The 15,641-nt window shown below is 35.3% G+C and overlaps 1 protein-coding gene across 1 annotated transcript in view; it reads left to right on the forward strand.

The window, feature by feature from the left end:
* Positions 1-15,641, forward strand: part of IPO8 (importin 8) — a 67,356-nt gene that overhangs the window by 39,963 nt on the left and 11,752 nt on the right. Inside the window, exons 18-20 of the mRNA XM_011979571.1 lie at positions 3,119-3,244; positions 3,923-4,020; positions 6,938-7,033. Coding sequence (XP_011834961.1) covers positions 3,119-3,244; positions 3,923-4,020; positions 6,938-7,033 — 320 coding nt within the window. The remainder of the gene's footprint in view (positions 1-3,118; positions 3,245-3,922; positions 4,021-6,937; positions 7,034-15,641) is intronic.

Genomic DNA, 15,641 nt, shown 5'->3' on the forward strand with positions numbered 1-15,641 from the left:
TTAGCTGAGTGTGGTGGCATGTGTTTGTGGTGCCAGCTACTCAGTAGGCTGAGGTGGGAGGATCACATGAGCCTGGCAGGTAGAGGCTGCCATGAATTGTGATTGTGCCCCTGCACTCCCCTTGGACAACAAAGTGGGATCCTGTCTCAAATAAAATATGAGTTAATTGTCCGTTGTCTATTATGGTATCTGACTTCTGAGTAGAATCAGTAACCAAGTTAGATGTTACAAGCTGATGGGAATTTTGTAGAGGAGGTGAGTCTTCCATCGTATTCAAGCATTTTGAAGATGCTAGCCCCACGTCATGTGGGTGTGAGAGAGATGCAAGCTGTGTAGTACTCAGATAGAAGGATGCAGGAAAACCATGTCTCTGATTAAGAGCAGTTGTCTCCAGGCTTTTTATTGTTCACTCTTAGTAAAAAGTTGAGCATGCACTGCTAATATATGTGAATAATATTTTAAGAGTACTTGAATACAACATGGTAGATATAAACAGTGGAATACTATTCAGCCTTAAAAAGGAAGTCCTGTCATTTGTGACAACGTGGGTGAACCTGGAGGACTTCATGCTAAGTGAAATAAGCCAGGCACAGAAAGACAGATACCACAAGATCCCAGACTCATAGAAAGAACAGAATTTAGTTAGCAGGAAGTGGAGGGAGGGGAGATGTTGGTCAAAATGGTGACCATAGTTAATAACAATGTATTATATACTTGAAAATTGCTAAGAGTAGATTTTAAGTGGTGTCACCACGAAAAGCTATGTGAAGTAATGGATGCCAGATTTAGTCATTCCACAAAATGTATGTATTTCAAAATGGTGTATACTTCATATATACAATTTTTATTTGTCAATTCAAGGTATTTTTAAAAAGTACATCTTTCAATAAAAAGACCAGTGGTTGCCAGGGTTTGGGGATGGGGGAGAGGGCAGGATGAATAGGTAGAGCACAGAAGTTTTAGGCAGTGAAACTACTCTGTATGATACAATAATGATGAACAAATGTCACTATACATTTGTCAAAACCCTTAGAATGAACAATGCAAAGAGTGAACCTTAATGTAAACTATGGCCTTTAATTAATAATAAAAGAATTTCTGAAAGTTCTGTTTTGGCTTATTTCGCTTAGCATAGTGTGTCCATCTCTGTTGTTGCAAATAACAGGATTTTCTTTTTTTTAAGGTGGACTAGTACTCTATCATGTATAAATACCACATTTCCTTTATCTGTTCATCTGTCAGTGGACACTTAAGTATTTTCATATCTTGGTTATTGTGAAACATGCTTCAGTGAACATAGGAGGGCACATTATCTCTTCAAGATCTTGATTTTAATTCCTTTGGATATATACCCAGTACTAGGATGACTTGATCATATGGTAGTTCTATTTTTAATTTTTTGAGGAACCTCCATACTGCTGTCCACAGTGGCTATTTTTACTCTCTCACCAAGAGTATACAACAGTTTCCTTTTTTCTCTACATCCCCTTCAGCATTTAACTTTTGTCTTTTTGATAATAGACATCCTCGTAGATATGAGGTGGTATCTCGTTGTGGTTTTGATTTGCATTTCCCCCATGATTAGTGATTTAAAATATTTTTTTATATATGTTGGCCGTTTTTATATACTCTTTTGAGAAATATCCATTCAGTTCCTTTGCCCATTTTTAAGCTGGGTTATTTTCTTTCTACTGAATGATTTGAGTTCCTTATATGTTTTGGATACTAAATCTTCATTTGATATAGGTTTTAAATATTTTCTCTCATTTTGGAGGTTGTCTCTTCATTCTGTGAATTGTTTTCTTTGCTATGCAAAAGTCTTTTAGTTTGATGTAATCCTATTTTTCTGTTTTTGCTTTTGTTATGTGTGCTTTGGGATCATATCCTCATATCAAAAAAAAAAAAAAAAAATCATTCCCCAGACCAGTGTTCCAAGTTTCCATGAAGCTTTTCCCCTATGTTTTTATCTAGTAGTTTTATCATGTCAGGTCTTAAAGCTTAAGTATTTAATTAATATCAAGTAGATTTTTGTATATGGTATAAGATGAGGGTCTAATTTTATTTTTTACAAATGGATATTTAATTTTCCCAGTGCCATTTATTGAAGAGACTGTCCTGTCTCCATTGTGTGTTTTTGGCATCTTTGTTGAAAATTAATTGACCCTAAATGGGTAGATTTACTTTTGGGCTTTGTAATCGGTTCCATTGGTCTGTGTGTCTGTTTTTATACCGGTGCCATGCTAGAACTTTTAGAAATTCTGTATTTAGATAATTTATTTTTCAAATGATTTCCTTATGTAAATTATTTCTCAATATTTGTAATTTCCATTTTATTTTGCTAGCTTTTGAAAATATCAAGTTTTAAGTAATATTAGAGAAACTTTAATCAAGTTTCCAGGGTGAATGCTGGTTTTTATAAGAGAAAAACCTTTCAAGTTAGACTTCTTTGCTCAGTGATATGGTAGGAACTATTTGAAATTTTTGTTGAGGTTTGTGTTTCCTGGTTGTATGTGTAGATATAATTTACTTTTGACTGAGAATAATGATATTCGTGAGTATAAGAACATTTCCTTTGAACTCTTCTACTTTATAGTGGGTCTTATTGTCTCGATTAACTTGAAGAATACTGTATGTTTTACAGGTTTTGTAAATTGACAGAATACTGCCTGGTGTATAGTTGTTAGTAAAAGTATAAATTTGAGATAGGTAGATACTTTAGTCTGATATAATTGAGCTCTCCAAAGAATATTATTAATTACTTGTACATTTTAAATCCTCGACATGAAAGAGGAATGATAATCTATTCCTTCTTGTATCTATTTCTAATACAGTTTTGTAAATATATATAATAAAACAGAAACAACTTTATTTTTTCAATAGTATAAGAAAGTTTAGTGAAAACATTTTTGCCTTGCCTTATTGAACAGAGGGGCAGATCTTGGTAAGAAATGGAAGGTGGCAGATACATAGCCGAAGATACAAATACTGAGAAAGGGAAGTTTATGAGTATATTGGATAGAGGAGGACTATGTGTGTAGGTAGTCTAAACCCTCCTCTGTGTGGTCTTTGTTTTAACTTTTGCTATTTCCTAGCATTCTAACTAGAGATTTTCTTCCAGAATTCTATGAAGAAATTCTTTCCCTGGCATACAGTTTAACCTGCCACAGTATTTCCCCTCAAATGTGGCAGCTTCTAGGTATACTATATGAAGTGTTTCAGCAGGATTGCTTTGAATACTTTACAGGTATGGCTTTGACCATATAAAATTTTTGCTTTTCTGTGTCTAGCTATTACTTCCTGTCGACACCTGAAATAAAAACACATACGATTCCAGTATTGACCAGAAAATGTGTTTATTTCCCGGTCACAGGAAAGCTGGGGCTATTGTAGCAGTGTTTTTCAGACCTAGGTATATAGGCAGAGGAGGTAGGCTGTATTTCTTATGGAGTCTTAAGTTAGTTTATGACCAGGACATATATCCATATGTTAATTTAATAAGTATCTTATGGACACCAACTATATTCCAAGCCCTATTTTAAGCTCAGTAATCCAGCAGTGAGCAAAATAAACAGCCTTTTCCCTTGTGAAGCTTACATTCTAATGGAGATGATGGGAGGGTAGGGAATCACTCAGACAAATGAGCAAGAAAATATAAAATATGTCAGATAGGGATGAGTGTGCAGTGGAGAAAGGGAAAAAATTCAGCACAATTGCTTCATAAATGATGAGTATCTTAGTCTTTCTGCTTCACATTTTCCCCATCTATAAATATACAGCAGACTTATTACTTTCATTTCTAGCCTTTTGTGCTTGCATGGGAAGATACTAATGTGTGGGTGCTACAGAAATGTGGTTTCAGTGGGAATAATTTATTTCTATTCCTGTCACTCAAGTCTCATTTGAATTTTTGATTTTTTTTCAGACATGATGCCTCTCCTCCATAATTATGTGACAATAGATACAGATACCTTATTATCAAATCCAAAACATTTAGAAATTCTTTTTACAATGTGTAGGAAGGTAAGCATGTCCTTATCTATTGTTGCAGTGGTTCTTACTAATGTTTGCCTGTTTTGCTTCAGGATACTTTTTCAGTTTGTTTCTTATACATTTAGTTCTGCATTATCTTCATCAACATATATTCTTTCATTTGTATTTTCAAAAGGATCTTTGGGATTTGAAAGTTGCATATTGTGTGTCGTGCTTATGAATGTTTGCCACTTTTATATCTACTTTTTACTTTGTGTTTTTTTCTTTTGGAAATGAATTTTCTACTTGATTAAAGAAAAGTGCTAGGAAAATTAACCACACATTTTGTTAATCAGTGACAAATGGAATGATCTTTTTTATTTTTTAATTTAATATATATATTGGAAGCCACTAGATGTAGGTAACCTGAGCATAAACAACTTAAGATAAAAATTATAATAGTTGGAAAAGCATCATTTAACAAGAATCTATACTGTACAACCTACATAATGGCTACTGTTATCCTTATACACAAACATGATTGTCTACCATGTTGTCTTTGCCACAAGATAGATTTGGCCCACTATTGGTTATATTTTGGGATCTTTGGCTAAATAACGTTTTTCTTCTCCTTTAGGTAAATAAATAAACAAATAAATAAATGTCTGTATACACACACACATATAAATGTGAAACTGAAATTATATTGGATAAAGCTGGCAGGCAGATTTTATAAAGCTCGGATAACCAGACACCAAGAAGTTTGGCCATAGAGTTGGGAGTAAAATAGCTAGTGTACAACCCCCACAACACATTTTTTTTTCCTCAGTAGAAGGGGTGTACCCAAAATCTGGTAAGAGCTCTGTACTGATAATCAGTAGATCTGGTTTAGGTCTAGGTCTTAGTTTAGTTCTAAAGAGTCAGGGAAATTTTGGGAAGTCAGTAAGCTTCTTCAGGTATAAAGTGAAGGGGCTGAACTGTGAGTTGTAATGATTCATTTACCTCTGTGAATAACCCATGTTGTTAAATCATAATCATGTGGCAATCTTCAGTTTTCCCTGTTAGAGAGGTAGCTGATAGAGAAAGAGGGAAAGAAAACAAGTGTAACAGTTCTGTGTATTCCATTAGTAATTCACAGCTTCCCTGTATGTTTGCAGATACAGTAAAATTGATACAATGATTTCCTTATACTTATCAAGTAGTTATAACATATTTAATATTTTGTGAATATGAAATACTAGTTTTAATACTAGCTAATATTTGAATTCTTATTATATATACCAGACATTTTCTAAGTACTCCCTACAATATTAACTTAACCTTTTGAGAGCATGAGGAAGGTATCACATTTGTATCAAAAGGAAACTATGACATAATTTCTTGCACTGTGCCTGAGGTTAGGAAATAGTTGTAATGACATAGCTACTATGTGTTGGAGGCAGATTTGAACCTAGTCTGACTCCAGAGCCCATTTAAAAAATTACAAGATACATTTTTGTTTTCTTTCCTTTTGGCAAACCAAAACGAAAGGCCCCCAAGTAAATGCAATTTTGGGAAAGGGAGTAATTCTTTTTCTTTCTGTATCATACAACCCCGTGAAGTAGGTTCTTTTATTCCCATTTTATAGATGGGGACAGTCAAACAAAGAGGTTAAGTAACTTTTCTAAAAACACAGCTAATAAGTGGAAGAGCTGCGGTTTGAACCTAAGCAGCCTGGTTCCAGAGTCCATTCACATTTGGAAGCTAGACTGTGATACACTGTCGTAGAGATAGCATTTTAAATTTATGTAAATATAGTTGATTCTTGACTTTGCCTGATATCTGTTTATGATTCAGCTATCTTCCAGCTTCCAAAATGTTTATTGCTATTACCTCTACTTTTTTTCTTTGTATATGTACATCTTTAAAATCTCTTTACTGTCATTTTGATAGCATTTTGGGAGAGAATGAAATTAAATGGGAATGTTAAATCTGTCAGAATTATCTGGAATTTCTTAATTCATTTTTCTTAAATTTAATTTTTCTAGAAAAGTATCGAATCTAAGCTTTTAAATGTAAAGAATACAGTATTCTTTATAGTCTTATTTCTAATCCTTCTTTTGTCTGTATTTGTGTCTCTTTCCTAGTATTTTTAACATTTTGCTTTTTTTTCCTTAAAAATAACTTACACAAAAGTTGCATACTTCAGTAAGTCTTTTTTCAATGAATATGTGTTTGGTTTCTCTCTGTTACGTCTTTTTGTCTATATTTTAAATTTCTGGCCCACCCTTATTTCTTTAAGTCTATTCTTTTTCATCTGAAACAATTTTTAATAGAAGCGTGCTCTACTCTAGGAACTTTTTTGAGAATCTTATTATAAGGCAGTCATATTCCACATTTTATGTATGAACATGTACATTTTGGAATTGTTTATAGTAGTGAAAATACAGAATTAATAATAGGGAAACTGTCTGGTAACCTTGTTATATTCGCCTACTGTCATATTGTATAGTTGTAAATGGTTACAATGTCCATGAAAAATATTCCTAATTATGAAGTTCATGTTGGAGAATTGAAAGGTATATAATATGAAATTATGGTGGTTATGAAAAAAATGGGTTCATATGGACCAGGATTCAAAAGGAACAGAAAAATAGTTTCATTGTTTGATAAGATTATTTTGTTTTGTTTTGATTTCATTTTATAATTTTGGTGCCTTTAAAGGGAAGCTTCATTTATCTGGAAAATTAGCTTATGTAGTCTACTTTATTAATCTAAGGTCAAATAGTGAATTATTGCTCCTTATAAGAAATGAGATGATAGATGGAATTTATTTTGGCCATTCTTCTTTGGGTTGGTGAGGTAAACTTGCACAGCAAGCAAAGCTATGGTTCCTATGGCTGAATTTATGTGGGACATTTGTGCATGTGGACTTGATTAACTTCTACGCAGTGCCATTTACTGCTGAGCTAAATTGTAATTACTGCAGGTACTGTGTGGAGATGCAGGAGAAGATGCAGAGTGTCATGCAGCTAAACTTCTGGAAGTCATCATTCTTCAGTGCAAAGGAAGGGGAATTGATCAGGTAATGTATGTCTGGAAAGCACCTTACTTGATGGTTACATTTGAAGTTTACATGCCTGCTTGACTTTTCGTTTATGATGAAAAATGGAAAGGACAGCCTATAGATTGTGCTTTCTGGTACAAATCCTGTTTAAATGACAAAAAGACCCAGGTAGTTTGGAAACTGTACCTTGCATTGTAGCTGAGAAAGGCATGCACAGAAAAATATGTAATAATGTAAGGGGCTATCAAAAAAAAAATGAAGTGTGTAAATGCTACTCAGTTGGAGTCTCAGAGATTTTCATGTTCCCTTTGTTTTTGTGTATTCTATTTAAATATTCCTAGGTACCTTTTCTAACCAGAGATTAAGGTACTGTAGAAAAAAGTATTTCTTGACCATTTTAAAAGGCTAAAATTTATACTTTATATTTTTCATAAGTTATACATTTTTTTTTTTTTTTTTTTTGACGGAGTCTCGCGCTGTATCACCCAGGCTGGAGTGCAGTGGCGCGATCTCGGCTCACTGCAAGCTCCGCCTCCCAGGTTCACGCCATTCTCCTGCCTCAGCCTCCGAGTAGCTGGGACTACAGGCGCCCGCCACCACGCCCGGCTAGTTTTTTGTATTTTTAGTAGAGACGGGGTTTCACCATGTTAGCCAGGATGGTCTCGATCTCCTGACCTCGTGATCCACCCACCTCGGCCTCCCAAAGTGCTGGGATTACAGGCTTGAGCCACCGCGCCTGGCCAAGTTATACATTTTTAATCTTGTTTTCAACAAGATTAATGCAATTTTTGATACTATTGTGATAAGTTGTTCAGTAACTAAGAAAAATGTTGAAATATTCAAGTAAAATTGTGAATTTTTCTTTTCTATAAGTTTTGCTTTATATATTTCTCATAATAGTTTTGAGATATAATTCACATTCCATACAGTTCACCCATTTAAAGTGTATACATACGTGGTTTTTAGTGTATTCACAGAATTGTGCAACTGTTATCACAATTTTAGAACACTTCATCACCCCTCTCCCAAAAAACTCATTAGCAGTCACTTGCCCCAAGCCCTGGGCGACCACTATGGCTTTGTCTCCATAGATTTGCTTATTCTGGGCATTTGATGTAAATGGAATCATCTTATATGTGGTCCTTTGTGACTGGCTTCTTTCACTTGGCATAGGTTTTCAAGGTTCATCTGTGTGGTAGTGTGGATTGGTACTTTATTTCTTTTAATGCCAAATAATATTTCATTGTTTGGTTAAATCGCATTTTATCCATTCATCAGTTGTTGGTCATTTGGGTTATTTTTACTTTTTGGCTATTATGAATAATGCTGTTAGGAACTTTTGTGTCCAAGTTTTTGTGTGAATATGTTTTCATTTCCTAGGAGTGGAATATGGTCATTCTGTGTTTAATCATTTGAGGGACTGTCAAACTGTTTTTAAAGCAGCTGCACCATTTTCCATTCCTACAGCAATGATAGAGGGTTCCAATTTCTTTGTGTTTTTGCCAGCACTTATTTCATTTGTGAAGTAGTGTCTCATTGTGGTTTTTATTTGCATTTTTATGATGGCTAATGATCTTGAGCATGTTTCATGTACTGATTGGCCTTTTGTATATCTTTTTTTGGAGAAATGTCTAATCAGATCATTTTCTCATTTGTAATTACTTGTCTATTTATTGAGTTGTTGGACTTCATTATATATTCTACATTGAAGCCTGTTATCTGGTATCATTTGCAAAATTTTCTCCCAATTTGTCTTGATGGTGTCCTTTGAAGCACAAATGTTTTTAATTTTGATGATGTCTTTTTTTTTTTTTTTAAATTGATTGTGGTTGGTGTCTTTTTTTTTTTTTTTTTTGGAGACAGGGTCTCATTCTATCACCTGGGCTGGAGTGAAGTGGCACAATCTTGGCTCACTGTAGCCTTGACATCCAAATCCACCCACCTCAGCCTCCTGAGTAGCTGGGACTGCAGGCATGTGCTACTACACCTGGCTAATTTTCGTAGAAAAATGCTGCGACTACAGGCATGAGCCACTGTGCCCGGCCGTTGTCGTATTTAAGGAACATTGCTAGCTCCAGTGTCATGAAGATTTATCCTCTTTTGTTCTAAGAGTTTTATAGTTTTTCTCTTACATTTAGGGACTCTTGATCTATTTTGAGTTAGTTTTTGTACATAGTGTGAGGAGGGGTCTGCATTTTAATTCTTTTGCATGTAGTTATGAAGTTGTTTCAGCACCATTTGTGGAAAAGACTATTTTTTCCCCCATTAAATTGTCTTGGCATTCTTGTCAAATCAGTTGACCACAATGTGAGGGTTTTTTCTGTACTCATTCTGTTTGATTTATGTACTTATCTGTTCTTATTTCAGTACTGCATTGTCTTTATTACTTTAGTTTTGTAGTAAGTTTTGAAGTCAGGAGGTTTGAGTCCTGTAACTGCATTCTTTTGTGAGATTGTTTTGGCTAGTCAGGGTCCGTTAAATTTTCATACGAATTTTAGGATGTTTGTCAATTTCAGTAAATAAGCCAGCTGGGATTGTAACAGGCATTGTGCTGAATCTATAGATTAGTTTGAGAAGTATTTCTGTTTTAAAAATAGTCTTTCAATCCCTGAACATGGGGTGACTTTCTTTTATTTAGGTTTTCTTTAATTTCTTTCAACAATGGTTTGGTTGTTATCAGAGTACAAGTTTTTCAATTCTATTCCTAAACTATTTTTATATATTTTCTTTTTGATGCTATTGTAAATAGAGTTGTTTTATTTTCAGGTTTGTTGCGAGTGTGTAGAAATATAATTGTTTTTGCATGTTTATCTTGCATCCTGAAAGCTTGCTGAACTATTTTAATAGTGTTTTAGTGGATTCTTTAGGATTTTCTATAAACAGGATCGTATTATCTACAAATAAGTTTTACCTTTCCAGTTTGGGTGCCTCTTATTTTTCTTGACTAATTGCCCTGGCTAGAATCTGGAGTGCAATGTTGAATAGCTATGATGAAAAGAGACATCTCATCTTGTTCCTGGCCTTAGGAGGGAACACGTTCAGTCTTTCACCATTAAGTCTGATGTTACCTGTGAGCTTTTCATATATGTACTTTGTCAGGTTCAGCTCTTGACTGTTGCTAACTTGTTGCTTTTATCATGAAAGGGTGTTGAATTTTGCAGAATGCTTTTTTCTGCATCTACTGAGATGATCATGTGGTTTCTGTCCTTTTAGAATAGAGATGTATTGCCTTAATTGATTTTCAGATTTTAAATCAAACTTGCATTCCTGGTGTAAATCATACTTATCAAATATGATCTCTGTATATATTTCTAGATTAAATTTCCTGGTAGTTTTTAAAAAGTATTTATGTGCATAAATACTATTGATACATAAGATATTGATCTCTAACTTTCTTTTCTTATGATGTTTGTTGTCTGGCTTTGGTATCAGTATTGTTGGACTCATTGAGTTGGGAAGTGTTCATCCTTTCTCTTTGTTCAAAGAGTTGTGAAGGATTGCTCTTCTTTTTTAAATGTTTGGTAGAATTTAGCAGCAAAATTATCTGGGCCTATTTTTGTCTGTGTTTTGTTTTGTTTTGTTTTGTTTTTGGTGGGTAGTTTTAAATGGCCAATTCAGTCTCTTTATTTGTTATAGATCTATTTGTAGTTTACATTTCTTTTTAAATTCATTTCAATAGTTTGCATCTTGGAATTTTTCAATGTAATTTATCTAATTCGTTGCATGTGGTTCATAGTATTTCCTTATGTCTTTTTGTTTCTGTAGGGTCCATAGTAATGACCCTGTTTTGTTCCTGGGTTTAGTTATTAGAGTCTTCTCTATTTTTTTCTTAGTTGGGTTAAAAGTTTATCAATTTTGATTTTTTCAAAGAGCTAACTTTTGGTTTTGTTCTCTATTTTTCTGTTTTCCATTTCATTAGTTTCCACTTTAATCCTTATTTTTTTCTGTCTGCTTGCTTTTCATTTAGTTGTTCTTTTTCCAGTGTTTTAAAGTAACAGGTTAGATTATTGATTTGAGATGTTTGCATACTTTTTAAGTCCAGAATTTCTATTTGGTTTTGGTTCTCTCTCTCTCTCTCTCTGTTTTTTTTTTTTTTTTTTTTTTGAGTTGAAGTCTTGCTCTGTCACCCAGGCTAGGGTGCAGTGGTGCAACCTCCACCTCCTGGGTTCAAGTGATTCTTGAGCTTCAGCCTCCCAAGTAGCTGGGATTACAGGTGTGCACCACCACACCAGCTAATTTTCGTTTTTTCTTAGTAGAGACGGGATTTCGCTATGTTGGCCAGGCTGATCTCGAACTCCTGACCTCAGGTAATCCACCCACCTAGGTCTCCCAAAATGCTGAGATTACAGGCGTGAGCCACCGCACCTGGCCTGGTTCTTTTTTACAATGCCTGTATCTTTACTGAAATTTTATCTTTGAGATATTGTCTCATAGCTTTCTTTAACAGTAGTTTCTTTTATTCTTTAAGCATTATGATGGCTGATTTGCTGTTTTCAAAGTTCATCTTTGTGGTGGGGTGCTGTGGCTCACACCTTTATTCCTAGCACTTTGGGAGGCTGAGGTTGGTGGATCGCCGGAGGTTAGGAGTTCAAAACCAGCCTGGCCAACATAGTGAAACCCTGTCTCCATTAAAAATATAAAAATTACCTGGGCGTGGTGGCATGCGCCTGTAATCCCAGCTACTTGGGAGGCTGAGGCAGGATAATCACTTGAACCCAGAGGCGGAGGTTGCAGTGAGCCGAGATCGTGCCATTGTACTCCAGTCTGGGTGACAAGAGCAAAATTTCTCCATCTCCAAAAAAAAAAAAAAAAAAACACCAAAAAGCAAAGTTCATCTTTGAGGTTTGTTTGGACCCAAGGGGCCTTGCTTTGACTGTCTCTTTTCTTGGCCATCTCTGGTGAACTGCTGGCCCATCTTTTTGCTCTCAATAGAGCTTCCTCTTATTTACTTACCACCAAAATCTTCATTATTTTTGAGGATGACTTCTCCCTACCCCCAAGCTTTATTGGGGTATTAGTGACAAAAAAATTATGACCTTTCTAAAAAATCATAAAGTATTACTGATGTTTATTTAAAAACTTTTTTTAATGGAGATTGGATCTCACTCTGTTGCCTAGGCTGGAGTGCAATGGTGCAATCATATCTCACTGTAACCTCAAATTCCTGGGCCCAAGTGATCCTCCCATCTTACCTCCTGAGTAGCTAGGACTGACTGCAGGCATATGCTACCAAGCCCAGCTCATTTTCAAATTTTTTGTAGAGATGGGGTCTCACTATGTGGTTTAGGCTGCTTTCTAACTCCTGGCTTCAAGTGATCCTGCTTCAGCTTCCCAACGTTCTGGGATTACAGGTGTGAACTACCACCTGTCCCCAACAGGTGAAGGCTCTTTTCCCCCTTTGTTATTATGTACTTTTTAGGTGTTACAGTGGAGGTGAAAAGAAATTATGATGTTAACAAAATAAGAAGGTAGTAAAGCACAAGACATGAACGGGGCTAAAGAAGGATTTAGTTCTGTTTACTGGATTTTGGAGGGTTCTGAGCAATAGGATTTAATAATAATCCCCAACATAGGTTGGGGAGAGGTTCAGAAGGCTATAGAATAAATCCACGCCAAAGACTTTAGAATCCTTTAGAATCCATTCTTTACACCAGAAGCTGGCAAGATATGGCCTGTGCTGTATCACAATGTGGTGGAAGGTCAAAGGGGAAGTGGATACATGCGAAGGGGCAAAACCCAGGGGTGACCTTGCTTTATAACAACCTACTGTCATGGGAACTAGTTCTTTCCCACAAAAAGTAATTCAGTTGTGCCAGAATGATAGTGAGAACTCGCTCATTACATCAGAACGGGAGAATGGCCCCAAGGCATTCATGAGGGGTCGACCACTACCATGACTCAAACACTTCCCACTAGGCCCCACTTCCCAAAACCTGCCACACTGGGGATCAAATTTCAACATGAGTTTCGGGAGGACTCATGTTGAGACCATAGCAGTATTCAAGAATTTCTGTATCAGAAAGTTAAGGACACAAGGTGATCGCTACGTTAGTGAGGTTACCATTACAGTGCACTCAAGTATAGCTGAAGGACTGTGTTGATTGGCATTCCATTCCTCTAAATTTCCTGTAAATTGGTGATTACATTTAGTGTTGATGGTGCAGTCTCAGCTCATGTACTTCATGGGTGATGGTGTGTAATTTTACTCGGAGGCACAGTATGTCTGGTGGTCTCTCATGATGTTAGTGTTGCTGATGGTGATCTTCTAATTCTGTCATTTCTTCTTTATTAGCTGAAATATTCCTATAAAGAGAATTGTTTTCTGATAAATTATCAGGTTACTCTGAGAAACAGCTTGAGTATTTCCCTTTATTTACCGTTATTCAAGATAAGTTTCTTACCTAGCATTCTCCAAAGATGATCAGTAAAATGTTATGTTATGTTGTTTGGTTTTTAAAAATATTTAGTATCCTTATGAATGTATAGATCCAAATTTACTCTATATGTTTCAGTGTATTTTAAGTATACATAGTTTCATTTTTGTCCAGTGGGAGCCTCTTAAATTTGTCTTAAGAGCCCTTTTAACCTGATTTTAATAGTATTTGGTAGTTTCCTTGCTGTCTTGGTATGACTAGATATTCCAGGCTTATCTTATAGATGTCTTGTTCTAGCCTGGGAAATGGTATTCAAGACTGAGCTGGGCACAAGGGATATTCATTGCTATACATATATATCTAAAATATATGTATGTATAATATGTGTGTGTGTATATATATAATATGCATATAATATATACTATTTATATGTCATATTAATAAGTTGATAATTAGCTACATATATACCAATGCATATTAATGTATGTAACTAATATATCACTATATGTATATTCATTGATATTGGATTGGTCCGTGTTTCTACAAAATAGAGCCAAGAAATATGTTGTTTGGCTTTTTTAGTCAATAAAGCATTAATGTACACAGATAAATCTTTTTTTTTTTTTTACTTTTAGATGTGGGGGGTACATGTGCAGGTTTGTTACCTGGATATATTGTGTGATGCTGAAGTTTGGGTTTCTGTTGAACCTGTTGCCCAGGTAGTGAACACAGTACCCAACAGGTCATTTTTCAACCCTCTTCCACTCTCTGCTTTACCTCTTTGGAGTCCCCGTGCCTATTGTTTCCATCTAATACACACAGATTTTTTTTTTTTTTTTTTTGAGATGAAGTCTTGCTCTTGTACTCCAGGCTGGAGTGGAGTGCAAATGGTGTGATCTCGGCTCACTGCAACCTCTGCCTCCTGGGTTCAAGTGATTCTCCTGCCTCAGCCTCCCGAGTAGCTGGGGTTACAGGCGCCTGCCACCACACCCGGCTAAGTTTTGTATTTTTAGTAGAGATGGGGTTTCACCATGTTGGCCGGGCAGGTCTCAAACTCCTGATCTTGGGTGATCCTTCCGCCTCAGCCTCCCAAAGTGCTGGGATTACAATCGTGAACCACTGTGCCCTGCCACACACAGATGTTTCTAATTCAAATTCATGACTACATTCTTTATCCTTAACCTACTTGATACTGTTCTATATCTCCCACACCAAAAATTCTGGTTCTCATCTTAATTACTTGCTTGCTTTATCCCACTAATGGATACATTTACCCTCAGACTAATTATACCAACTTTGTTACCAAGAAAGGGTTACTATTGTTTGTTTTTTTAGTAGTTGTTTTTATCTCTAAGCTATATTCATACACTAGCAATATACAGTGAAAATACAGTCAAATAATTAAAATTTAAAGTTACTAAAATAATCCTCATTTGGTTGATTCACTTACTTCATTTTATCTTAATTTTTAGAAATAACTTAATTTGCACTCTAGCCTTGCACTCTAGCAAGACTTTGTCTCCAAAACAAACAAAAAAAGAAATAGCTTAATTTTTTGGTAATGGATATGTAAAGCATAGACACAGTTCTAAGGTCTAATTTATAAGACAAGGTATATTCAGAGAAGTCCAGCTTCCACCCTATTCCTCTACCCTTCTTCTTCTGTTTCTTCCCCTAGTTTTAGTTCATCCTTTCATTAAAAAACAAAACAAAAACAAAAAATAGATATTCTCGCCTTGCCTTCTTAGGTAAATGGTAGCATACTATACATTTCCTGTGTTGCCTTCTACACTAAGTAACATATCCTGCAGATCACTTCATAGTAGCATATAGAGATATTCTGCATTCCTTCTGCAGCTGCACAGTGCTCTAATTGTGCATTTACGTAGTTGTCCAACCAGCCTCCATAATCGATTTTGTTTTAATACAATGGAATTCTTTTACTAGTTCTAAAACTTCACAATTCCTTTATGTTCTTATGGCTTTGTGTATAATAGTAAATATTTGTTAAAATGAAACTTTATTTTCTATTTATTTAAATTGACATAATTGTATGTTTATAGAATACATAGTGATGTTTTGATACAATGTGCAGTGATCTGATCAGGGTAATTAGCATATCCATTGTCTCAAACATTTATCATTTCTTTGTGTTGGGAACATTCAATGTCCTCCTCCTAGCTATTTGAAACTATGCATTACTGTTAACTATAGTCATCTCATAGTGCTATAGAACACCAGAACTTATTTCT

This window comes from Mandrillus leucophaeus, unplaced genomic scaffold (genome assembly GCF_000951045.1).
Source record: "Mandrillus leucophaeus isolate KB7577 unplaced genomic scaffold, Mleu.le_1.0 Scaffold203, whole genome shotgun sequence".
NCBI classification, from domain to species: Eukaryota; Metazoa; Chordata; class Mammalia; order Primates; family Cercopithecidae; genus Mandrillus; species Mandrillus leucophaeus.